Source organism: Dermacentor silvarum, chromosome 4, assembly GCF_013339745.2.
Source record: "Dermacentor silvarum isolate Dsil-2018 chromosome 4, BIME_Dsil_1.4, whole genome shotgun sequence".
NCBI classification, from domain to species: Eukaryota; Metazoa; Arthropoda; class Arachnida; order Ixodida; family Ixodidae; genus Dermacentor; species Dermacentor silvarum.
In genome coordinates, this window is record NC_051157.2 from 148535490 (window position 1) to 148562933 (window position 27444).

Here is a 27444-nt window from a genome sequence, read left to right on the forward strand (position 1 = left end):
CAGTCATATACAGCGATTCCAGACCGGCCATCAAAGCCATCGAACGCGGCGTCGTCTCGGACCAGGTGTTACGCATCCTCCGCAGCGCGGATCAGAGTACCTTCAAGCACCACACCGTCATCTGGTTCCCCGCCCATCTAGGCCGGGTGCCGGGTGCCCCGCCAAACCTCAACGAGATCGCCCACGACGCAGCGCGTGCGCTTACTGACCGCGCCGTCCCAGGGCAACCCCACCTCGATGAGATAGAGACCAACAGGGATGCACCCATTACGTACAATGAAATCATAAAACACTTCTACCTTGGACGCCGCATCTTTCCGCCCCCACACCCCAAACTTAACGGACCGCAAGCGCTAACCCTACGCTTATTACAAACAGACACGTACCCAAACCCCGCGAAACTCCACGTTCTCTATCCTGATTCGTACCTAAGTGACACGTGCCCCTCGTGCGGATACACGGCTACACTCGCACAGATGCTCTGGGAGTGTAGAAACACTCATCCTGACTCTACCTTGGACAAGTGGGAGAAGTCCCTCAGAAGCTCGCTTCTCTCCGACCAGCAATGGGCCATCCAGCAGGCCCACGAAGCGACCGCCAGGTATTCCCTGTCGGTCCCTACGTGGGAGACGCCCGGTATACACCCTAAGCGCGTCCTGCAATACCTAAATAAAGTTTTTCAAGTCCAAGTCCAATGCAGATGAGTCATCTATAATTTTTAAAGCTCTGTCATCACCATCATCTTCCTTCTCCATTGAACCGCCGTATCCTTGGCCAATTACCCGCAGTGGGTAAGCACCACAGTGTGAGGAGCAAGCAGGCAAGCAAGCGAGCAAGCAAACGTTGCCGCCTTGACCATGCTGCCGGTGCACTCGCCTGCCTCGCGTACCGGGACGATCGCGTCGCCGATACGTTTTTCGGGAAACCGCGCCTCGGGCTCAAACCCTGCCCAGGGTCCCAACGTAGGAGGCGGTCCACTCGGGGCCACGGGCTCAAACCCGGACCAGGGTCCCAGCGCAGGAGGCGGTCCACCCGGGGCAGCGCAGTACAGCTCACGCTGGCCAACGCGTTCACCGACCCGCCTTTCCCGCAGCGACGCCTTCGCGTCGCCTCCCGCTGCTGCGCAGTCGGTGTCGTCGACCTCGGTTCCCAGGGACGCGCAGCCGAACCCGATCTACGTGGAAATTGAAACGGAGCCGACGCCCAGGGGAAACGAGTCGGCGCCGCTGCTCCCAGGAGTCGAGCTGCGCAGTAATCTGCCAGGGTATGATCGTGGTGCTTTACTGAACGCGTGCTTTATTCCGCTCGCAGCGTATCACGTATTTGCGCGACTGTTCTACAGCGAAGACGTTAAAGGGATGCAAAAAAGACAAGTTAAAATACGCGATAGCGTTAAGGGCCCCGTGTCGCAGAAAATTCGGCGTCGGCAACCGGCGTCGGCCTGCGATGTCGACGGGTGGCGGAGAAAATCATCCCCAACCACGCAGGCCCTCCGAATATATTTAGGTACATGTATATGCCACGCCTTCTTATATGACATGCGTTATCTGCATGGTTATATTGCCGCACCATTCCATCATTAATGTTGCTCATACCTTGTCTTGCATTCTTGGGAAATCTATTCCTCGGAGTTTTGAGAATGACAATCCACAAACAAATGTCATGAAACAAAACACCCACAGCGCATGCCTTTTATGTTAAATCTTCTCAAACTGAAATATTAAAAGTACGAAACAAAAACGGAAACCTGAAAATTATGCAGTTTTTTCGGTGTGGCTGTGCAATATCTCAGGGATTGCCTCACGCAAGAGGCCGCGTTTCTACCAGAAATCTCGCCTTCGTTCGTAACGTTCGCAGCCAGTGTTTCCCGGTAACCATTACGGTCGCTTAAGCTGTAGTTGTCGGGAAGCGTGAGAAGCAGTCAGGGATCTTTGAATGCAATCGCGTTCCACTCTTAAAAGCAAAGCTTAAGCGTCCTCCAATTTTTTAGCTCTGTTAGTAAATTACCCTTCCAAAAAAATTTTACCGAGAGAAGGCTTTTGGTAGGCAAGAAAAGACGAAAAAAGCTAGAGGTGGACGAATATCAAGTTTTTCTCAAACTACTTGAATGCGCCTAGTAAGTATCGAATATCGAACCGAATATGTAATAGTCAAAGGCGGACACTTATATTTGAAGCAGGAATATTAAATTTTGTTGGTGGTAGGCACCACACATGTACTGACTCGCACGAGTTAGGATTTGAGGCTCTATACGATTTCGGACTTTTATTTATTTCATTTCATGAGTGTACCAAGCTTATATTCCGATGCAGTAGCGCACCGATCAACGTCGCATCGATCGCGAGAGTGTTGTTCACGATCGCGTTTCACATATGTTACATACGTAAGGGTGTCTTGATTTCTCACTGGTTTCGTGAACGGCTCGAGGAAAGACGATTACAAGAGTAAAGGCACACATAAGTCACACACCGGCAGCATCTACCAGCTTTCCCATACCCTGTCAAGCTCGAAGTGCTTTAGTAATTTTAATATCTCCTTTCGTTGCTTCTTAGTGCAGATAGGGACAATATTTAGAGAGAAAAAAAAACAGTGTTTCTCTACAGCGTAAGCAACTGCTTTTTGTTGAGAAAAGCATTGAGGCATTGAGTTAAATAATCTCTCTTTATCCGCTGGAAGTGCGACTAGTCATCCTTGGAACGACAGAAATTTTGAGCTAGTTGGCAGGAATTCGTGTCAGGAAAAAGTTAGGCATGCAGACAATCCCACAAGGAGATGGAGACAGACAACACAAAAACCTTCAAACACTCGCACTTTCTATTGTATTGCGTCTTGCGCTGCAGTAGCTCAACTGCATATTATGCACCGCTTTTAGTCGATCCATTCTCAGGGTAGGATGAAAATTAGGGCGTGGTGGTTTTGCATCTTCTAGCAAAAGGCACGAAAATGACGACGACCACACAGTCATGCCGACACACATACGCAAAGCGCCACTTCTACAACAAACCTATTGAGCAGAAACCGCGGACATAATTACGCGAAAAAGTGCTGGAGCGCATTGAGTTTGCATAACCGTATGTTTTGCTCTATATACAGGGCACGAAATTTTGACAGACAAAAGTTCCAGTGAGCGTACCTCTATGCTGTGTAATAAAACAATAGATTACCACGTAAGTAAGACCTATGCATATAATGTGGGGTAATATGGCATGTCCTGAAATTTTTGGACATCGCCCCTTCGAAAATCTGTTGATATTCACCGCAATACACAACCGTAACGCAATGGAGAACATTTTCAACAAATAAATATATCTTTCAAAAGACGGGCCGAATTGCAACAAGTTTCAATTAGCAACGGCATTTTATCCTAACGAGGATTTCGATTTATAGTAGTGTCTTGGTCAGTACCTACACACTTCTATAACGAAGCAGTAAGTGCCTAATAAGTGTCATAAATGAGTATGTTATTAGTAGCAAGTACTCTCTCAACGTTGCTAACAAAAAACAAAAACTTGTGGACACTAGGTCGATTATTTGAAATACAATATTTGAAAGTGCTGCCCTTTGAGTTACGCTGGTTCGAGTTAGGCGTCACGCTGGTGTGGTGCCCCGAAGTTCAAGAGATTGCTGAAAAAGCAACGTCTAAAATTACTGGGTATGGTATCTATACATACCATACCCGCCCATACCCGTATACAGGGTCTCCCAGATAAAACGGTATCTGAATAAAAGCTTGCAAATATGGCGAACGAGTCAAGCCTTTAAGCACAACTGGTGCAAGATACGACAGCAGCAGCTATACGGTGATCGGTCATCAATATCTCTTGCGCCGCCACAATAATTTGTGAGTACTAATTACCTGGTTATAGTTCGAGAAATTCATTCCCTCTTAAATTTGGAATTGAAGGCGGGAATTCCGATGAAAAAGCTGTTCTAGCGTCCTGTAACATGCCATTCAATCGGTTTCAGAGTGTTGTCTCGCGCCATTATTTTTCCCGCGCTTTACTCGTATATAACGCGCGAAATACCAAAAGTGTAGCACAATTAGGCGCTGACGCGCCGTGACACCAGCTGTTGGTTCGAAGAAACTAAGTCATTGCCTTAATTCAAAAATTATTCGTCAATGATTTATCTGAATAATTAGGTAATTACTACGCATAAGTTGTAGTAGTGGCAAAACAGGAACAGCTGAGCGATGACCGCACACCATAACTCTCATAGCGGTGTGCGCACTGTACGTGTCGTTTAAACAGCTTGGCCTAACGTTATCAGGACAACCGGCACCTGTGCTATACCCCGTTCTTAGGCCACTGGGCACGAACCGATGGGCAAGTGGCCATTCTCGCCCAATCCTGTGGAAGGGGTGTATGCCACGTGACACAAGGGGGTCTATAGAATCCTTAAATAGCTTTAGAAATGTGTCGTATACGTCACTGTGCATACACCTGTCATCCCGATTCTTCCTGTCACCTGTCAGTTTGGGGTTGCATTTCGCCATCCGTGGCTTGTGAACGCCACAAACATAAGCACAGCGTATAAACCTAAAGATTGCCTGAGATTAAATTTGCGATCTGTGCGATGGATAAACGTTGCGCGAGATTATACGTTGCATAGGATGAAAATAAATGACATTGTGGTCATCACATTCAGGTACCCCTCTGCGCTCGTGGTAGTTCACCTAACATGACACGAGAGAAACAAAATGCGTCGTCAGAAATCATTACTCATTGGGGATCTTCCAGTAAAGGAATGAGAGAATGAATGGCACGTCTGTTCTGTGTACTACGTGGGCAAACACAAGTGATGCAGGCAAGGTAACATTTCACATCACATCACGAATATGTTGTATATAACATTCTATTGACCGCTTCACTGAAGGTTTGCTTATGCGTTTGACGTGCTTCTTCTTTTCTGAAATTGAATTCTTTTTCCCATCTTCCATGCCTGAACTGGTAGTTCATGGCACCTCCGGAAGAGTGGCTCCAGAAGCTCCAGCAGAAGTGCCAGCCCAAGCAAAAGTTACTCGGGCAGCCGACGATGGGGCGTCGCGTTCTGGTCGGGTTCCCCGCTCCGCGAAAGTGGAGCGCCGAGTGGCTTCCTACTGGGTCCTGGGGCTGACCGTGGTCTCCCTCCTGTCCGCCAGCGCGCTCGTCATGACGCTCATCAACAGGGGCTACGTGGGAGGGCTGTCCGGATACAGGCGAACCACGGGCACGTCAGGGGGACCGCGCGGAATTCAGACCGACGAGCCGCTGCCCGGCGACCCCAATTTCAAGGTATAACGGCGCAACCGCGATGCCATCTTGTTAAAGCGACACTGGAAAGTTACACGAAATTAGTTCAGACAGGCATCGTATTCTTTCAAGGACTGATATTTTGCACTGATCCGGCGGTAAGAAATACAAAGTACGGAGAAACTGAGCACCATTTTTTTTAAGGGGCCCGACACCAGATTTGGGCGTTCCAGACAGACATTTGCGGCGCTTAGGTCACGTGGTGGTGGTTGTGTCCGCAAAGTATCAATCAGGATGGCAAGTTGGGCCAGTTGGTTAGGTTAGGTTAGGTTAGGTTAGGTAGTATCAATTAGCCGCGCGGCGCGAAAACTACCGAAATTGCAAACAAAAGGGAGCAGAGCCCCCCCCCCCCCCCCCTCCTCGGCGATGCTATAGCCTCCCCCCTCTCCTAAACTGTCGTTACTAGAGTTATGTTACCCACATCATTTGAGGTTTCATTTGAGCTGCCACTACCTTTGCAGTTAAAATTTTATTTAGGATAAAAGCTTACTGCATCATTGTCGATGCGGACAAGAACGGATTTTAATTCATGCTTTCGCTTTATTTCTGCAAATCCTGACAATAGGAGGGCCAGCAGCGGCTACCTCAACCGTATTCTTTCACTTCAACTTTTTTTTTGTTCCGCACTGTGAACACCATGTACAGACACAGTATATTTAAATATATATACAGGACAAAGTTTATTACATATTTTAATGCGAAGGAGGTAGCCAACTAACAATTACTTCTAATGGTATGGATAGCTAATGGCATGAATATATTGCTGTATGTTCATCTCGCTTCAAATTGCTTTGCGTGCGTTTTGGACGCCCCCCCCCCCCCCCAAAAAAAAAAAAAAAAAAAAAAAAAAAACTGCAGACTTCAGTGACCCCTTCGGCAGAGTCTTTTATCAACGGCGTGTGAAATGCACGTGAATGATGTGTATCTCAGTATTGCTTCTCTTCGCAGTATGCAATGTTGACAACTCAAGAAAAAAAAACTTTTAAGAATTTACAACGTTTATTAGGGATGGAAACATCGCCACTTCCGTGCAGAGGTCATAAATATATATAATTCACTCAATAACCGAGATGAGACCAAGCCGGATTCACTCACTAATACGCAGCAGCGTTGATACTCAGACTTTCAGTAAAAAAAAAAAGCTGCAGTATTGCTGGAAAGGCGAAGCAGTACAGTATAAGACAATTCTTCCAAGTGAACCATTCTTTCAGGCCACACTAAGTTTCTTGAAAGGCAACTGTTATCAAAGGTAATGTATATATATATATATATATATATATATATATATATATATATATATATATATGGGTGGGGTTCGGAAAGCTGATCGCCTCCCCCCCCCCCCCCGCCCCCTCCGGAAAAATGAAAACTTTCCGCCTATGCTTCCAGCCATGCTGAGAGTCAAGATCGCGTGCACAAATGTCTCTACGTAAAACGCACTGCCTGCAACGCCATCGATTATGGCACGGCACCTCGGGGAGCCGTCCAATGCAGAACGCGCGATATCACCTCTTGACTGGCCGCATGCGCGAAAAAAAGTGGAAGAGAAAATTTGGGAGAAGCTTAAGCTTCGCATTTACGGGTGGAATGCGATGGCATTCAAAGATCTCTGGCTGCTTCTCATGCTTCCCGGCAACTGCAGCTTATGAAACCGTAATTTTTACCGGGAAACGCTTGTGGCGAACGCTGTGCACGAAGGCGAGCTTATTGCTTTTTTATTTATTTTTTTTCCCACTTACCCCCACACAGCCGGCGCCGCCGCTGCAGCGGATGCGTGGCGGCGAGCGCCGCTCTGTGATATAGGGAATTTTCGCTCACTACCAACTCACGGTCAACGCACGAACAATGCCGACGATGCCGGATTTTCTGCTTAACGGGGTCCCTAAAGCTATCGCTTTAACCCTTTCAGGCGGTTTGTACACTAGTGTGTACACCAAGATGGTGCATCAGCAGCAAAATCATTGATGAAAGTAATGATATGTAGGATGTGCTGCCTACATCTTGAAACACTTCTGAATGGAATAGTGCTGTAAGATTGAATAACATGACCCATACTTTTCACTTAACTGCACGAAGATGGTGGAACGGAGCATCTACTGACTCATCTTTCGCGTTATGTCCGTCTCTCGCTAAAAGGTGCGTATCGTGTTCCGGCCGACCGACCGCAGAAGCCCGCAGAGCACGTCCGGCCCTTCGATGGTCGGGAGGCTCACCTTCACGCCCACCGCGGTGCCCCGGGTTCCGTGTACGACGATTCCCAAAGAGCCGGTGCTCACCGGGGAAGGCGAGGTGCCGCCCCTTCCGGACCCCGCGCCGCCTGCCGGCGGCTGGCTCGATTACGACCCCATTGACCGCGGCTCCCAGACGACCGAGTCGACTAACGAGAGCGCGGCTAACACCACAAGTGGCGAAGCCAGCGACGGCGCGCTCGCGTCCCATGGCCCGACCGGCGGGGAGAGCGCGGCTGCCACCTCGAGTGACGACGCCTCGACCGGCGCGGTGACCTCGGATGCACCGGTGCCAGTGGCGCGGTATTTAGGTGCGGAATGGCACAGGGCGAAGGCGACCGATGGACTAGGAGACGACTCCGGGGGGACCGACGGCGCCTTAGAGCGGCGCAGTGCTGCTGGTGGCGCAGCGCCGATTGAGCTCGGATCGTCGGATGACCGCAAGTGATATATATAGGCGCGCCACGTCGATGCGAAACGGCAGCCGGCGTGGCAAAGCGCTTGTTTGTCACAGGTGCCAACGAAGGCGACTGTCGTCTAATTAAAGGAGGAATCTTCTCGGCGTATACGGATCAGACATGTAATCTCGCCGGCGTTCTTTCTGCAAAAAAAAAAATGGTTGATTCCTCTTTCATAGGAATCGGTAGAACAGGAAAGTGAAACGTGTCTTCACAGAAGCTGTTGCGTGTTTGCTTCGTGAACTCACGGTCCGCTGCAGCGAAAGGCCCGCGATTTTCGGGTCGGTGACCGTGTTGCAGGTTTGCTTGGCGCGCGGCGTCCTGCTGCCGAGTCGCTTCGGGGACGGTACGATCATTTTGGTCCGGCTCCGTAGTGCCTTGGGCAGCTGCGACGCACTCAGCTTCAGGAATGCGAGCGGCAGAGTTCGCAGCGTGCGCCGCGAACGCGCGAAGGCGTTCTGCTTCACGCTGGCTTGTCGCTTGCCGGACCATTGCAAAGAGAGATTCGCCCGTCGACGTCGTTGCCTTTCTGCGCCGCATAGCGCAGCCGTTTTCTTAGTTGGTGCAATCGGAAGCGAAGTAGTAGGCGGCGTGTAAGCACTGTTGATGCATCTTGAAGCTGCACTCCAGCGATGGATCCCTGGCAGCCTAGCCCCGGGCACCAACAGCAATAACCGTTGGACAAATAAAATTTATTCCATTCCTATCCTATCCGTAGGCGACGAGGCGTCACAAGTCAATCGAATGCGAAAGACAAACCATGCGCGGAAACTGCGTCGTCAACTCAGTAGAAGGCGTACGCCAGGCTACACCGCGTTGAAGCCCCCGCTATGGTGGCTAGAACCTTTCTAGCCACCATACCCCCGCTGCGCTGTGACCACCGAAGCGCTCTCTGTTGGTGCTCGTTAGTGTCATGATGCAGTACTTCGCATCACCGCACCTAGATGGCGGCGCCGTCCCTGTCAAGAAAGAGCATATTTCCACGCGTTCGTGTTCGCGACAACACCCCATCCATTACGGGAAGTTGATGATGGGCCCGGCATAAAACACTTTCGTGTTTAAAAAAGGGGTAAATGGCAGCTTATTGATGGCGGCATATCGACATATGATAAAGCACCATATCACCCTTTCTCACTAACGTCAGTTATGTCATGAACCACGGACGTAGCCTATATATAGTGCAAACCGCTCATTGATTATGCTTCCTAGCATGTATGCCCTGTGCGTCCTTCCTCTGATGAAAACACGAAGTGAGAATATTACGGCTGCAGACGTGAAAATTGGAACTTCGCGCCTAAACGGAACATGCGCACACCGATTAGCCGGTAATCACAAAATGAACTCGCCGTTCCCACAAGTAACAAAGTGGGCCCTCAAGTACATACGCAGTAACAGATCATGCTATGGATGTGTGCGCGCGCGCACGCGTGTCTGTGTGTGTGTGTGTGTGTGTGTGTGTGTGTGTGTGTGTGTGTGTGTGTGTGTGTGTGTGTGTGTGTGTGTGTGTGTCGGGGTTGTCGATGGAATGACGCACCTGCCACAACCTTTGCGTGGACTACATGGCCGTCGACACTGTAGACAAAGACTGCGTGCTCATTTTGTAGCGTTAGCTACACTGGCCTAGCCAAGCCCGTTTCGCGCGGCACATCAAGAGCCGTGCTGCGCATGCGCAAGGATCAGTGATGTCACACGGCTTGCGCACCGGAGCCGGCACCTCTCGCGCACTCCGCCGCCGCCGGTCTGCGCATTCCAGAGGAGTGACGTCGTAGCCGTGGTAGACGCACTGGCGCCGGCGCGCGCTCGCTGCGCAGTCGCCGTCTGACACTGCGCTGGAGCCGCTGCGCTTCTGACTGGCGTTTGCCAGTGTGGTAAAGCCATGGAGAAGGAGAGCGCAAATGCTGCTCAACAGCGCAGAAGAACGGAGAAGCTTGACTCATCGGATCCCGTAGTAGTTGCCTGGCAATTAGCGGTTGAGCGTAGGAGACAACCAGGAAAGCTAAGAATAATCAGCTGAACCTTTGCTAACGCTACGTATATCCTGGCATAGCCGAGCTAAGCCACTGCAACTTTTTTCAAGTGAAGCTTAATTGTGTTACCTTAAAAGTGTCGGTGCTGTTGTAGGTGTGACCGCAACAAATTCTCACTCTCAAGCCGTGCAACAATAAAAATTGCTCGTCGGGCTAGTATTAGTAGTGGTTTTGTGAGGAAAACTACGCTTATTTATGCTGCCCAATAGGAAGCAAGGCGCAGCGTCAGGGGAAGTGGAAGTGGGAGATAAAGGTGAGAGGAAGGGAAGAGAATGAGGAGCAGTGGGAGTCTCATCCGATCATGGAGGAGGCCGGTGATGAAGGCGATGGCCTGCTAGGGTCGAGTGCTTATCGGTGGCCGGTGATACCGTTCAACTCCACAAACTCCAAGAGGCGCTATGGAGAGCTCGGAGGTGGGGAGGCGACGGGAACAGGGGGTCGCTGGTTGTCGCAGCAGGTAGACCTTGTTGTCTGTAGGCAGTGATGACCCTTGAGCGGTGCGAGACCACCCCGCTAACCGATTCAGCCACTGTCGGTTCATCATACGCTCCCTTAAAAGCGGGGTTTTATATGCACAGGTGTTCGGCACGACCTCGTGCCACTGCTCCCGCGTTCGTCGTCGTCTTCTGCTTCCACAGCTGGCTGCGTTGCCGCTAATCATTCCAGCATAGGATTTCACTTCTCTTCTGTCGTCGTATAGTGGAGAGGCCGCGTTTACGGTGGTATGAGCCATTGCTTAAGAGGGTATGTCACGGCTTGTCACCCGTTCACCGTCGACGCGAAGTCGTCGACGGGGTATACAAGCCGGTTGGTCGTTCCGTACTCAAGCAAGCACAAGGAAAGAGTCCGAGTCGGGAGTAAACAAAAAAGCAAGATGATTATCGACTGACAATGATGCACAAATTAATAAAATAAAATAATAATAAAACACAAAAAACTAACACACCTGCACTTAATATATCTCAATGATGACGACAAAGAAGTATGGCGAGCAATTAACAGCGGATATAAAAATGAAACAGGGCGCGGATCAAATATACAAGAATACATTTAACAGTAATTCACTAAAACAAAGTTCAAAAGAAAGCCAACGATGTCATACGCGTGGCCGGGCAGCAGCAGCAAGTCCATAAACCATGAAGTCGGCGCGCTGAGCTTTCCCGAAAAATGGCGGCGAGCCGATCTTGTTGAGGTGGATACGATTGCTGGGCTGGGTTTCCCGGGAGTCTAGATCTGACGACTTCTCTCAAGCAGGTTGTGCTAACTTGAGGCGAACTACCGTGTGCTTCGTTGCAGACGTTGGTTTGTCGTCTCGTACGTCAACTAGTTATTAGGAGTTCCGACGTGGCTAGGCGGTCCAGGCGATACTGGCTGACAGTTCACCCTTCTCAGCCGATTACAGGTTCAGCTTCTAGACTGATTAGCAGGTACTAAACCTGCGCTTAAATAGCCTCTCCTTTCCCTAGTTCCCTAGGTCGGGGAACGGCAGTTATGAGTGACAGTTCACCAAATTATTTCGTGACACCTCCCAAAGGTCTTGGCCACGCCCCTTTTAATCAGGGGCAAGAAAAAGGGTGCTCCTCGCCCCCCCCCCCCTCCCCGCTGTCAGAGGTCGCGCCCCCGCACTGTACCACACAGACACACGCGCACACACTTGGGTCCGTTGACAAGCATAGAAGCAACAGCGGCAGCCGGCAAAACGGCGTCATATTCTCAGACAATAAATACGCTGCAAAGAATTTGTGGACGCCGTACAGAGACATCGCGTATTTCGGGGTTTCCGAAAAGCACTTGACCCCTCCCGTCTCGGCAACCCATTCAAGGCACACGCGAGGCAGAGAAGACACAGGTGTTCGTAGAAAGGACTCTCGGGGCATGCGCCAAGGGCGCACCAACAAAAAAAAAAAAAAACTAAATCTTTTTTTTTTCGGCCGCTTGCCCGAGTGACTGGCAATACCCGCCTTGTTCGGCCGTTCCCACGCCCACGACGTTTTGGAACCCGTTAATCGGCGCGTCGCTGACACTAAACTATGCCGCACCGTGACAGGGTATGAACCATTCAATGTCTTATGTAATGGACTGATTTAATTTTGAAGAAATTTCACGGAAATCCATCCAGAATGAACGCGCTCGGGAAAGGCCTCGTCATCGACGTGCCGATTCTAGCGTGAGGGCCTCCGAAGCCCAGGCGAAACGTCATCGAAGAGCCGCGGAGCCCGAGTTGAGGGAGCGCGATGCTGAGGCCACATGTCAGCGTCGTCTTGCCCTCCAGGAACCCGACAAAGGTGTTGCACGCATAGGCAAGCTAGCGCCAACTTCCCGGATGCGACGGTCAGGTTTCAGCGCGAAGTTCTCAAGCGGAACTTCGGAGCCAGCTGCAGTGCGTGTGATCGCGGTTGTGGTTCGAGCACAACGTGATACTCGTAAGTGCAATTCGTTCGGAGGACCACCGAAGAAATACACGACAAGCTTCGCTTATTCCCACTTCCTCGATAGAGGAAGGGGTACTAATTTTTTTTAAAAAAAGCTTTCGAGACTACCACGGTGCTAGCTGTTGCAGAAAAATGGAGCCCTGCCGTGCAGCGAAACATTTCTCAAGCCTTTCGCTTCGCCAGCGAGCCATTCTGGCACTGTGCTCAGATCGTGAACCATAGCATAAATATGGAACTGCCATCGTTCGACAGGTATGACCATTGCTTGAATCTTGCCGGCAAGATTGTTTCTCAGAATACCAGGCGTATATATGCTGCTGCGTGAAGACATTGTTTAACCATGGTTCTTTTGAAGCTTGACATTGAATATTTCTTGTTCACCTTCGCTCTTAGAAGAATGCGAAATATGCAGTGTCCTCCGCAGGCCGAAGAGGCGCGCGTGACTTGAACAGCAACGATCGACTGTGTTGGGCACTTATAGTTGATTGCTTGGCAGCTTCTCAGAATTAAGGAATTCGCAGTTGTCCATCACTTGTGTAGTCTTTTCTACAAAGTTCGATGCTATTGATCAGCGAGCTTTGGTGTCATTGTCACTCTCTGGTAATTAGACGGGTATTTTCTGTTGTCCAATGTTGGGCGGCCAACCTGCAGCTTGCGCCGTTGGCGAAGTTAAAGAAAAAATCATGCGGATCTCACGCACTGTGGGAATTGATGTAAGCGAAGCTTTCTGTGCTGTTCGCGTTGATTAACGGTCATTGGCGGTGATGTTGGCGGCGAATGTTTGCTTTCTTCAACGTTTAGTTCAATGTGAGAGTGGTGAGCGGATTTTAAACGTCACATCGTGTGCAGCACTGCTATTTCTCTGCGTAGTACACAAAACGTGCACAGGTAGGTGTTTGCTTGAGGCGTTGTTGTGCGCCATTGGTCATAGCTTCCGCAAAGGTTAGCATTAATTGTCATTGCCTCTCACACGGCATATCGTATTGGGGCAGAAGTGTCAACCTTGAATTATGGGGCTTTACGTGGTCAAACTACAATCGGATTATGAGGCATGCCGTAGTGGGGGACGCCGGATAATTTTGACATCCTTGGGTTATTTACCGTGCACCTAAATCTAAGTATAGGCGTGGTTTTGTGTTTCGCCACAGTTAAGCCTTGCTAGGATCCAAGCCGCGATCTCGAGCAACCCTATAGCTACTAATCTACCGAGATTGGCACAGAAGTGTTGACTTGCGGTGCGCGGCCACTTACGTAGTGGCCGAACCACAAGGAACCGATTTTCGGCGATTTTCGGCGTCGGCGCCGGCCGGCGGCATACGGCCTTGAGGATTGTTGAGAATCCGTTGAGTATTTCTCTCTTGTGGTTGGGCCTTAATGCGCCTTTGCGCATGTATGCCCAGCGTCAGTAGTCCGTGCACACGGTGTTTCTTTTTCAGAAAAGCAGAAACGTACCCGCGCCTCATCGTATCGTACCTTGAATTTACATTTATCCAGTTTTTCACCAATGTTTGCCATGTCTATAGCGGTAGCGTTTTCTGCATTGAAGGGACCCCAAATGCGGCAGGCTTTTTTACGTCGCCTTTCCTCTGTCCCGCGCGCCTCGCATGTATGCGATCTGTCATGAGCGAAGAATGGCAAGGCTGTTATTATCACGTGTCGTGACTGCGTCGGCGCTGCCCATTCTCTGCCTCCTCTACCTACCTCCTCTCTACCATTTTGTCTACCTCCTTTTGGACTTTTGGGCGTTAGTACAAATGTAAGCGCTGCAACTTCTTCAGTGCTTTGGCTGGGGGCTCACGCAGTTTGGGGGGTATTGTGGCAACGCCGGAGAGTTCGAGAGGGCATTGTGGCGACGTGGTGGAAAGCTCTAGTAGACCCCAAACGAGTTTCTGACGTCGCCCTTACCTTTGTTACAGTGTACTAGAAGGTACACTGTACCTTCGTGCCGCGCTCCTGCCATGCATGTACACACTCAACCGCCATTCGACGCAGTGTGCCCGACAGCACTAGCAGCAGCAGTGGAGAAATCGAAGGTAGAGTCAAAGAAAGCTTCGCTTAAAGAATTGAAAATTACATTCTGGGCTTTACATGCCAGAACCACGATATGATTATGAGGCACGCCGTATTTAGTAGGGACTCCGGATTAATTTAACAACCTGGGGTTCTTTAACGCGCACCCAATGCACAGTACACTGGCGTTTCTGCGTTTCACCCCACCCATCAAATATGGCCGCAGCGACCGGGATTCGATCCCGCGCCCTCGGTCTTAGTGCAACGCCAAAGCCACTAAGTCACCACGGCGGGTGTAGGCGAAGTCTTGTACTGGCTCATGTTTCTCAAGCGCGATTCCTTCTTTGCGACGGCTATTCCATTGACGTGCTGCCGAATTATTTGTCCGAGATAGATCGATGTGCCAGCAAAAAAAAAATGTGGCATGCAGTCGGAGAAGAATATGCTTCGCATTAAAACCGTACGTCAGTTCTCGGGTGTTAACGTGCGATGCTGTCGTCCCGGGTGGGGCGAAGTCAGTAACAAGGAGGTTGAAAGGCACTTCGCAGATGGGTATTGCTTTCCCTGAATGGGTCAAACAGGAAGCTTGGCACAAAAGCTAGCGGAATATATCGTAGAATGGAGGCCGTGCCACCAGGCAGATATATTCAGGTCACATTAAATAACTTCTCTGTCTCTCATATACGTGCCATCAATATATATTTTTCGTACATTCTAGAGCGCTGTCGCAAGCAGGTTTTTTTTTTTCGGTAGTTGGGGAGAGGGGAACGCGATTGACTGGGGGAGGAGAAGAATGGGAGATGGGCAGGTGGCATCCTCGCGTACACAGAAATTTCAGAGAGGGGCACGTACCCGGATTGTGACCTGGATTTCACTGATTCAGGTCATAATCCAGGTTAAAAAATGATTTTTTTTTGAGCCCCGACTCTCAGATTTTGTCGCAGGAATATTTGCTCCGCCGTCCAGGAGTTCCTTATTGAGTCTAGCTAACCGAAATCCCTGTTAAATTTACATCTCTTACCACTGTCTTTTTTTTTTCATTTTGCTATTAATGATTATATGCCCATACTGTTAGTGCTCTAATTTTAACATGTTATTTTGCCTTTTCCACATCATTTACTCTATATCAGTCCTGAAAATTTATTTGCGATTATCGCTTGCAATAATCCGCCCATATCTTGGCCTATACACCATAGTGGATATGAGCCATAGTTTTTGCTGGACAAAATCCACAATAGGTGTGCAGAAAGGTGAAGACGAAGAAGAAGAATATGCAGGCGGCTCCAAACCTGTATTCGCTGCTGGTTTGTTCGCACCGCGACCAGAAACCGCAAGCGATCTCCGAGAACCCGAGGCCTCCACCCAAGTACGCTTGCCCTCCCGAACATGTTGCGCCGCAGTTGGCTGTGGTGGAGCGTGAACAGGAAGCGTCGCCTCTTCGGCCGCATCGATCTGGTAGGTGCGCGCATATATACGTGGCTTAATCGAGGTTGCTCCAATTCGTGTGAATTGCACAGCCATCGAACAATTGGCGAGAACGTTTGAGCAATGATTCTTTCAGCAGTGCGCATGCTTTTTTTACGTAGTCATATAAATGTCGATAGTTTTCTTCTTTCCCTATGTATCATCTCTATCACCCTCTCTCACTGTACTTTACTCGCGACAGATACTGGCTTATGCATGACGATTCCTTTTCCTTGCAAGATAATCGAAGGGTCACTTACGTATACGCGCTAAACCTATATAACTGATAAGTCACGTCTCGATCATTAGACGCACTTCTACATTCTTATGTCTGAATGGAACTTCACTAGCTGAAAATTTCGGAGTACAGCCGCAAGTACACTAGCAATCGCAAGATTTGTCTACCCTACAAAGAAGCGACCGCAGCTGAAAGTAGTTTTATGAAGTACTACTGTTACACGGCAATCTGCAAACTTGTTGACGGCCTTTACATAGCATCTGTAACGTGCACGTGTTGAACTTTTTTCTTTCTTCCTCTGCACGGCGAATAATTTTAGTAAGTTATTGTCAAGCGTATATAATGACGCGGGGATGACTACCTCTTACGTCTGCGTGAAAGAGTGAATACGAGGTATACCCAAGACCGTGTCTTTCATCTTACCCTCTAGAAGTCTTCTGCAACCATGTGTCAATTGGAAGACACGATGTGTATTTTTCAGGAGTTCCGAAATATCATAACCATGAACTTATTTCTGTCCACTACAGGACAGAGGTCTCTCCAAACTCCAATCTCCAAATATGCCTGCAAATTTCCTAGTTTCGTCACCCCATCTAGTTCTCTGCCGTCGTCGACTGCACTTCCCTTTTCTTGGCACCCATCCTGTAACTCCAATGGTCCGCCGGTTACCTGCACTACGCAATACATGGCCTCCCAAATTTCATTTCTTCCTCTTTGTGTCTGATAGAATATCGGCTATCCCCGTTTGCTCTCTAACGCACCCCGCCACCTTCCTGTCTCTCAAGGTTACGCCTAAAGGCCCAACCACATGCATGCGATTTTCAAGCGACGGCGACAAGCGTACGGCGAACGAGCGACAGGTTTTGCCGTCTCGAAGGGCAATACGTCACTGTCGCTCGCAGAGTCACCGGTTTTTGGCCAGCCAGAAAATTCGCGTGCCGCCTGGAAGTCCACGCGGCGACTTCCGCCGGGGACAGCGTGATTGCGCAACAATATGGCAGTCCCCAGTCCGCCTGAAGCCCCTCAATAGTCCCCCCTGATCCGCCCGTCTCGATCTAAATTCGCTCTTGCAACTTAATCGCTCTCTGCCGTGACAGCGAAAAATAAATAGGTAAATCAGCCATCGCTTCGTCTCATCTCAAACTGAGGCCAAAGTATCAGCGTTGTCCCGTCGTTATTATTGAGATCAGAAGTTTGTTTTGATGCTGTTAATCCTAAGACGCCACCGAGAACCGCGAAAGTGTTTTGAGTTTTGCTCACCAGATGGCATCACGCCATTTCACGTTTGACTGACTCATTATTTTTCTTTGAAAAACAAAAATAATGAGAGGCATACAAAAGTGCTAGATAAAGAACATCTACAGTATACCTGATTAAATCAAGCAGGCTAGGTGACTATTTGTCGCCGCCCCGTTTCAAAGGGGATGCCAATAAATCATCAAATTGACTGCATTGAACTGATTTCCAGTGGTGATGACAGCATATTAAAGCTAAATCTAACGCATCTTGGTTAAAACACTGGCCTCGTGGTAGGTTTGCGACTTTTTTTACAGGAGCAGGATTGTATTTATTCGGACAACAGTGTAAATGTGTAACTCCTTTTTTTCTCTATGTCACGTCCATATTGTTGCTGCACGCCACGGCACGACCGCGCAGCAGGGTTAGGGTGGCTAGAATTCTAGCCACCCTATAGCAGGGTCTGCCTGTCGCGTCGCTTGAATATCGCGGGTGCATGTGGTTACCGCTTAACATGCGTGTTTTCATCGTTCGTTGTGCAGACCTTAACTTCTCGAGTTTCCTTATTAACCTCCACGCTTCTACCCCAATATGTTAGTGCCTATACAGAACGCAATGTTTGTAGACTTTTCTTTTCAAAATGCCGGGACAGTTCGGACATAAAGACGATCGTGATGATAATGATTGTGATGATCATTATGATGCAAGGACGTATGTACAATGTGACCGCCGAGGGGCTTGCTGTGTCGCAGGGCTGCGTGTTGTGCGTCCAATTTTCGATCTTCGTGCTTCTTCCGCTGCTGCTGGCGACTGCTCTAGCCGTGGCCCTGCTGCTGGGCGAAGCGGCTCCAGTGGTCCACGACATGCTTCCCGACCCCACTGGCACCACGGAGGAGACTCTGGCAGACAGCGCGAGTGAGCGCACGCTCTCGCTTTCGAAATTTCGAGCATTTGGAGTCATACGTTAACGCAAATATCTCGTAGTCGTCCCTGACTGCAATGCTAATGCTATGCGTTATTTGCAATTCAACGGTGATTTTGGGCTCAGAGAGAGACAGCACGGAATTTTTAGTCAGGTCTTAGAAAAAATGAGTGTAGCTTGCACTGGAGGCGTAATGCTAAAGAGAGAGGGGAGCTGATGGGCACCTAGCTAGTCATGGCTTTTGGGCTTGGCTAAGCACGACCAAGTCATCCCCAGAATTTTCCGGAATTTATTGGTTATTGATCGATTATCGATTAGCTATTGATTGGCTACAGATTGGCTATCGATGACTGCCTAAGCTTAAGTAGTCCCAACCATGCTTAGCTAGACTTAGCCAGGCTCAGCTTCGCTAGTTCACAGGGGTATGTGCCATTGTGCTTGGACCCTTTCTGTGCATACCGCCAGGGTCGGCCCACATTTTCTGTTCGCACGTTACGGACTATCGCTCGGCGTAAACAGCTCCGCTGTTAACACATTCATTTCGAAGAAGCAGCTAGCGCTCGTCGAACATCAATAAGTTCTGGATCCGAGACATATATTAGTTAAGCTTCATGTTTACCAGGAACACAAGCACCGAAAAGCAGAGGAACACACACATACACACAGAGAGAGAGGGCTAAAGTCCAACTATGTTTAATTGTTCCAGTCTACCCGTTTTTAAATAGTCACTGGCAACCACCCAAGCCACTGCGCGCGAATTCTGTCATGCACTAGAAGAAAAAATAATGTGGTGTTATAATGCCTTTAACTGTATATTTGTATTTTATTCGTTATATTTAGTCCATTTGCCAACTCCAGTTAGTCATTTTACCCCCTACACTGTGCTCCAGTGAGGAGCATGTAATGTACGTTGATCGAATAAATAAATAAAATATCAGAGTAGTTTCATGAGATCCGTACTAGATTGGAGGGCCCTTACACTAGCCTACCAGTGGAAGGGAGCTTCCTGTGAAAAAAAAAAAAACTAAGTAGTAAAGACGTCATCCGCGTGAGGAAAGGCGACACGACGCAATATATAATGGATGTGCGGTAAAGAACCCCTTGAGGTCAAAATTCATTCGGAGCCACCACTGCAGTTTCCTTCACAGCCCGAATGTTCCTTTCAGATGATAAACTTTATCAGTCACTCGGTCAGTTAGTTTAGTCAGTCAGTTAGTTTAGTCAGTCAGTTAGCTTAGTCAGTCAGTTTAGTCGGTCAGTTTAGTCAGTCAGTTTAGTCAGTCAGTCAGTTTAGTCAGTCGGTCAGTGAGTTTAGTCAGTTCAGTCTGACTTGTAGTCAATGGAGGAGTCAGACAGTCAGTCAGCCAGCCATTCAATAAATCAGTGAGTCACTCATTTATGTAATCAATGAAAGAATCAGACAGTCAGTCTTCTTCACACAGCTACCAACGCGCCGCCCTCGAAGGCCATCACGCTCGCAGCCAGTGGTCCAAGGGCCGAGATGGTCCTCAGCTGCACAAACTGCGAGTCTCGACGGCCACTGGGAGCTCGGCTGGTCTGGCGCACGGCGCCTGGGCAACCGCCGTCCGGTGCGGGAGGCGACGACGAGTCCTTTCTGTGGGACTACCCGGACATTGTAATGGACGTGCCTGGCACCTGGACGCTCTGTCCCAGGCTCAACGTGCTCGTGCCCACGGCGCCCGAGCGCAGGGCGCAGCGGAGCGCCATTCGCGCCACCTGGGGCTGGCTGGACCAGTACCCCAACTGCACCCTGCGCGTCGTCTTTCTCCTGAGATTACCGCCCGGACGCAAGGAGCTCGCCGCCATCCAGGTGATGCTTTGTGTGAGCGCTTGTATGCAACTGCATCTGTCAAAACATGAAATCGGAAAAGTTTGGCGCTATTTCAAAGTGATTGCTTCAAGACGGGTGGCCGAGAACTGTTATATGGCAATTCCGATGAAGATGATGATGATGATAATAATAACGAAAAGAACAATAACATTAATAATAACAATAATAAGAAGAATCACCAAAAATTCAGCGCATGTGCATGATGGCGCCGCAAACAGTAAAAGCTGCCGAAAAAAAATCGGCAGTTTGACTCCTGGAGCTACCGCTTTGGCGATGAACACCATTTACATGGGGGGAAAATGGGAAAAAAAGATAAATGATAACCATAAGAACTGCAATATACACAGACTCCTCATGGACAACAAATTGATGCGCCCTCACAATCTACATTTGAAATCAAAAGCGTAGTATACACACGGACACACGTAAATAGCCGATGACAAAGCGAATGTATTATACTATAATAAACAAACATATACATAATTTCGCAACAATATGTGAAGTATTATATAGTCAATAAATAAGCAGTAAGCTAATGAATCCATGGTGTTCTTTATATGTATACGTACAATATACACACACACACGTGTATATATATATATATATATATATATATATATATATATATATATATATATATATAAAGAAGCCAACAAACAATAACACCAAGGACAACATAGGGGAAATTACTTGTACATGGATGAGAAAACAACTCTCCGCAGGTGGGGAACGAACCCACGTCTTCGCATTACGCGTGCGATGCTCTCACCATTGAGCTACCGCGGAACCGTTTTCCCATCCACTTTCTGGGGTATTTATGTTTTACAACTAGAACTAACTCTGGGAGTGTTAGCCAGCGTCACCACTCACAAACCTTCATATATATATATATATATATATATATATATATATATATATATGGAGTCCATTGAATAAACGAGGCACATGACGTGTGTAAACGGCGCGCAAACCACTGAATATTTTGTAGCGTGTCGCAGTATCCATCAAGAAGTAAATGTGGACGCGTACTTAGCGTGCCTGATGTCTTGGATGTTAATAATAGTGTACGAAATGTGAATGTAATCTGCGGTGAAGGCCAGTGAACAACGGCTAGGGGATTGGTGGCGTACGTAAATCTATACTTGGGGAAACACATGCAGGATGAGAGACGCATTATGCTCTCAATGAGCAGACTGCCTGATCATTCCAAAGCGAGGGCCGCGAATTTGGCGATCTTGATGCCTTGCGATGGCATATACCAGTGTTTATTGGCCAGCTGCCTGTTCTTATGCTCACGTACTACGTGGCTCTAGCGATTGAAAGGGCCTTCCACATCTACCGCCTTGGCCTTGGGCGACGCCATAGCAAACACTTCCGGGGCTAATTTTGTACACAGACAGCCAAGAAAATGGCCGAGAAGTTGGCGCCGCGGTACATTAGTATACATGGAACGCCGAACGCGTAATGCGGAGACGTGGGTTCGGTGCCCACCTGCGACTATAGTTATCTGTCCGCCCCCTCTCATTTCCCTTTACCATATTATTTCAACGTTTCAAATAACCATGAATATTAACTTCCCGCATGCTTTCTCTCCCTTCATCGTAACTTCTATTTCGAATGACCGCACTGTCAGTACTATTGCAACGGGCACACAGGACCATAGTGGCATAGCGTTGTCCCAGTGATCTGGAGCTTGACCAGCATCGGAGAGGGGCCCAGGCAGAGACGAAGTGACGTTAAGGAGCGGTGAGCGCGACAAGCTTCTCAACAAAAAGCGAAAGCGAACGCTCAAGGGTATTGCTGAGGGCTGCAGGCTTTCGGTGAGGGGCGCTGTTTATTGCTTCCTTCTTTTCCCACCCCTTTGCTTTTTTTAAGTTTCAATGGCTAGGGCACTTACAACTGCGCGATGCAAAGGGCATAAATATCTACAGTTACTCTCGCCTCGCTTGCGGCCGGCGCTCGGTATACATTTTGGCGCTCGCTCTGCCCCGCCGGCGCCTGAAGTGGAGAAGGCATAAACGCGCGCACACTCACACACGCGCACACAGACGCCAACGGTCGCGGGCGCGCTCGTTCAAATTGGTGCACTCGTTGGCGTCTCGGCGCATATTGTCGTCGTTGTTTTGACCTCCTGACACTAATTGTTTGCCACAGAGGCCAGTCGTAACCCTTCGTACACTTGGGACTGAAAAAATGTCACAGTTTCGCCCTAAGGGCGAAGCGATGAATGCGATAGCAACACAGCAATGTCATACGAAGTAAGGTGAGCGGCTTTGGTAGCAATATGAATTGTAGTAAACATGAGCTGATTAAGTAAGCAGGTGTGCTGCGGCGTAAGTAGACCGACATGATGAGAGACTCGATGACCACGAGAAGGCGCGTGTGAAACGGTGGTGTTGATGAGAAGCGCTTCCCGTGGGCAGCGCGTGCGAAGGGACACACCTGTAGCGCTGCACTGCCGGCCCGGGCAGCATTGCATGTGTAGCGTGCGTTGGAAAATGTGGCCCGACTATTACTAACTGATTGAAGAAGCGTGGTGTGAGCGCGCACAAACAATCATGAATAGATCACACTGAATGACTGCAGACAACGACCGTCAAAACGCTGGCAGCGAGCGGATATATACGCCGCAGGAGCGGGCGAAGGTACGTGCGGTCTATCGCTTCAACGGAAATTGAGCCGCGAATGCGCATAAAGGTCAGAGCCGTGTGGAGATAAGAGACGGTGCGGTCGAACGAACGACGAGCGCGGTTGTTGGCAGTAAAACCCCTATATTTATAAAAGTAGCGCCATTCTTAGATCTTGCCGCCACCGCGCTCACCCCGGCGCTTCCTCCTTGCCCTCTCTTAGCCGCCTCCTGTCGCCCCAGCCTCCTCCGCTCCCCCATTGGCCAATCCGTGTCACGTGGAAGTTCGCGTCGCGCGTTTGTATATTTTTTTCTTTCCAGCGCGCTCCGACTGCCATTCTCGGGCCTGTGCGACGAAAGTGCTGTACGCACAAACGGATCAAACGTGTTAGGGACAAGAACTTCGTTGTGATGGCATGCTGCTGCGCCTTAAGTTGCCGCAACCGACAAGGCGAGGGCAAAAGGCTTTTTTTGTTTACCATCCGGCGTGCGCAAACGCTTGCTGCACACTTGATATTTGCGCCGTCTCGCATCGTCGCGTTGCTACTTCCAAAATGGCATTATTAAGACCAGTTACTGACTGACGAAGCAAAATCGCGCCTCAAAAACGTCTCCGCAGGGCGCGATCGAAGTTTTCCTCGGATTTCCTCTGGTAGCGCGTTAGCTGTCGTCTGCCACGGCAGGCCCGACGCAGGCGGCGCCATTGTCGATATCGCTAAAGCCCCTATATTTATAAAAGTAGCGCCATTCTTAGATCTTGCCGCCACCGCGCTCACCCCGGCGCTTCCTCCTCGCCCTCTCTTAGCCGCCTCCTGTCGCCCCAGCCTCCTCCGCTCCCGCATTGGCCAATCCGTGTCACGTGGAAGTTCGCGTCGCGCTTTTGTATATTTTTTTCTTTCCAGCGCGCTCCGACTGCCATTCTCGGGCCTGTGCGACGAAAGTGCTGTACGCACAAACGGATCAAACGTGTTAGGGACAAGAACTTCGTTGTGATGGCATGCTGCTGCGCCTTAAGTTGCCGCAACCGACAAGGCGAGGGCAAAAGGCTTTTTTTGTTTACCATCCGGCGTGCGCAAACGCTTGCTGCACACTTGATATTTGCGCCGTCTCGCATCGTCGCGTTGCTACTTCCAAAACGGCATTATTAAGACCAGTTACTGACTGACGAAGCAAAATCGCGCCTCAAAAACGTCTCCGCAGGGCGCGATCGAAGTTTTCCTCGGATTTCCTGTGGTAGCGCGTTAGCTGTCGTCTGCCACGGCAGGCCCGACGCAGGCGGCGCCACTGTCGATATCGCGCCTCGATCGCGCTGGTCGCGCCGAGCGCGATAGTGGAACGGAGGAGGAGGGAAGTGGATGGCGCTACTTTTATAAATATAGGGGCTTTAGATATCGCGCCTCGATCGCGTTGGTCGCGCCGAGCGCGATAGTGGAATGGAGGAGGAGGGAAGTGGATGGCGCTACTTTTATAAATATAGGGGCTTTAGTTGGCAGCGTAGAAGTGCGCCCCCCCCCCCCCCCCCCGCTTTTTCCGGCGCTGGCTTCCCGCTTCCTTGCTTGCGCGTGGGAGAGATAAGATACTGTGCGGACGAGCGACGAGCACGGTTGTTGGCAGAGAAGTGCCGGCGCTGGCTTTCCGCTTCCTTGCTTGCGCGTGGGAGATTGAGTGCGTTCGCTCTCCGTGATAGCGCGCGTCCCCGCACGCTGCCTCTGGGGCATACGGCGCGCGGCGACGATTTTATCTATACGGAACCTCACGGCGACGGCGACGCCGACGGCAGAAATCCGGTTGAAGTGTCCATATAATTGCTATCGCAATAAAACATGGAACTCCTCTATTTCCTCTACCCGCCTTGATCACTTTGGAAGAGGTCACCTATATTAAGACCCAGTATAAGGTCCCTAGATAAAACTTGTTTTATCTAGGGACCTTAGACTAGTATAGGCGTGTTCTACGCCATTGCGCGCGCCACAATGTGACAACGCGCGACAACGTGACAATATGATGGTCGCGCTGTCCTCGTTCGTAATAACCCGGCGTCGGTTTGAAGGATTCGCTTGTACTGTGCCGCAGAAGGAGTACGAAGCATTCAAGGACATAGTGGCCGAGAAACAGGAATTCGGCGTGCGTCCGCAGCCGTCCTCGACGGCGGCGCTGATCGTCGAGTGGGTGCCCATGCACCTGCACGGACTGCAGTGGGCCGTGCGCGTCACGGACGACACGCACGTGCGCGTGCTCGCGCTGCTGGACGTCCTGGACCGCTGGGCGCCCGGACCGCGCGTGTTCGGCCGCGCCTCGGCGGACCGCGGTCACCTGGAGGGCTGCGCGTACGCGGCCAAGTCCGAAGACTTCCTGCGCCTGCAGCCGGCGTTCGGCAGCGGGAGCCCGGACCAGGACGAGGGTCTCTTGGTCACGGGGCTTCTGGCTCGCCGGGCGGGACTAGTCCCGACGCACCTGGACGGCGTCGGACCGTGCGGTGACGGCGAGGCGGCCGCGGTCGTGAAGGAACGCTTTCGGACCGGCAACTTCTCCGCGACCTACCTGACGATGCGAGGACTGTCGCCTGAACAGATGGCCGTACTCCATCGCGGCCTGCAGCGTCTTGCGCGCTGATGCAGTATACGAATGCGCGACCGGAATGCATTCGGGTCGTGCAGCGACCCCTTCATTTGTGTTAAACGGCGCAAAATGTTTTGCCTTTTTTTTTGTGATGTGCTTGAAGCACTATGTGGCAATAAAAAATCGAAATGATTGTGAAGAACGGAGGGCCCGACGATCACACACCGCGCACTCGGCAGTTGCTGTCACTGATCTTATCACAGGGCAAAGAATACAGCGCAAGGTCAGAGGCTTCTCTGGAAAACCCAACCTACAGTTATAAAGGGTGGATCTGAGTGCCTTGCGTTCCTTAACCTATGTCTTGATTTTAACCTCACGCAACTTGTCACTAATCCGACACGAAGTTCCAGTCATTCCGCTACCGTTTTGGACCTCATTTTAACCACAACCCCTAACCTCGTTCCAAGTGTTCAACATTTTTCTGGCGTTAGTGATCACTGCATTCTACTTTTCGACTTACGTGCTTGCACCCCATCGGTCAAATCATCCAAAGTTATTCGTGATTATAAGAATGCTGATGTCACCGCTATTAATTCTGAATTGTCATCCTTCATTAGCGAATATTTGCCGAATTTGTACACTCGCACGGTGGAAGCAAACTGGGCTTTGTTTAAAAATAAAATAAAATACCTAATGGACCGTTATATCCCACTGAAGCGTATTACGACTAAATCTCGGGCACCTTGGTTTAACGCACAACTTAAACGGCTTCTAAATAAAAAGAAAAGGTTATTTCGACGCACAAAAAGATCCACAAACGCCTCGAGCTGGTTTGCTTACACTAACGCAGATAACGAATACAAACAGGCTATAGCACGGGCCAAGGATGACTTTTATTGTAGCACACTGCCGACACTTCTACGTGACAATCCTCGAAAATTTTGGTGCGCAGTCAATAACAAAAATGAAACCTTGATTGAGCTTTGTGATACTGCTGGCGTTCCTGTAGATAACAAGGACTGTTGTGATGTATTAAATAATGCATTTATTTCCTTTTTTTCGCATAATAATCCTGTTGTATATCCTGATTATCCCGACTCCGGTTTTTCCCCCATGTATCCTATTGTGTTTGATTCAATTGGTATTTCTCGTTTAATCGAAACCCTAAAGGTCTCTAGCAGTGCTGGCCCTGACGGTATTAATTCGAAGTTTTTGAAAAGTACATCAGTGTATTCATCATTGATTATTTGCGAGATTTTCTCACAGTCATTGCAATGTTGCACCATACCAAGTGATTGGAAGGTGGGGAGGGTGGTTCCTTTGCACAAATCAGGTGTTTCTCACTCTCCACTGAACTACAGACCGATATCATTGACCAGTATACCTTGCAAGCTCATGGAACACGTCATCTATTCACATGTGGTATGTTTTCTTGAATCTAACTCATTTTTTTCTACTTGTCAACATGGTTTTAGAAAATATCTTTCCTGTGAAACACAACTTCTGTTATTTACAAACGACTTATTTCGCGCTGTTGATAATGGTTTCGTTGTCGACTGTATTTTTCTAGATTTCGCTAAGGCATTGATTCAGTCTCACATCAGCTACTCTTTTTTAAACTTGACAGTTTGAACCTCGATGCCAATGTCCTAAGTTGGATTAAATGTTTTCTTTCTAACCGCTTTCAATATGTTTCGGCTAACGGTCATGATTCTTCTTTCGCTTCAGTAACATCGGGGGTACCTCAGGGGTCGGTTCTAGGACCACTACTCTTTCTCATATACATCAATGATCTTCCTACCCAAGTTTCTTCTACTATAAAACTGTTTGCTGATGATTGTGTAATATATCGCATAATTTCTAACTCCTGCGACCATGCTGCATTACAGACTGACCTTGATAGTATTTCCCGCTGGTGTTCTAATTGGCTAATGAAACTTAATATTAACAAGTGTAAAAGCATGCGCGTGTCTCGAGTGCCTTACTCAACTAATCCCGCTGATTACACTCTTAATAACACACCCCTAATCGCCATGACTTCTTACAAATATCTCGGCGTCATTATAGCCCAGAATCTATCATGGACTTTGCATGTGAACTA

At 49.3% G+C, this 27444-nt stretch overlaps 1 protein-coding gene and 1 non-coding gene across 2 annotated transcripts; one reads left to right on the forward strand and one right to left on the reverse strand.

Annotated features, from left to right (window-relative positions):
• The first annotated feature begins 857 nt into the window (after nucleotides 1-857).
• Nucleotides 858-25456, forward strand: LOC119448348 (uncharacterized). Its single transcript, XM_037711703.2, has 5 exons — nucleotides 858-1251; nucleotides 4954-5273; nucleotides 18137-18299; nucleotides 19749-20137; nucleotides 24858-25456. Exons 1-5 carry the CDS (start codon nucleotides 858-860, stop codon nucleotides 25395-25397), a joined length of 1806 nt encoding a protein of 601 aa, XP_037567631.2. The 3' UTR covers nucleotides 25398-25456.
• On the reverse strand, nucleotides 20873-20944 carry Trnat-cgu (transfer RNA threonine (anticodon CGU)). The gene has a single exon. It is a non-coding gene; the product is annotated as a tRNA-Thr (tRNA).
• Nucleotides 25457-27444: the final 1988 nt, after the last annotated feature.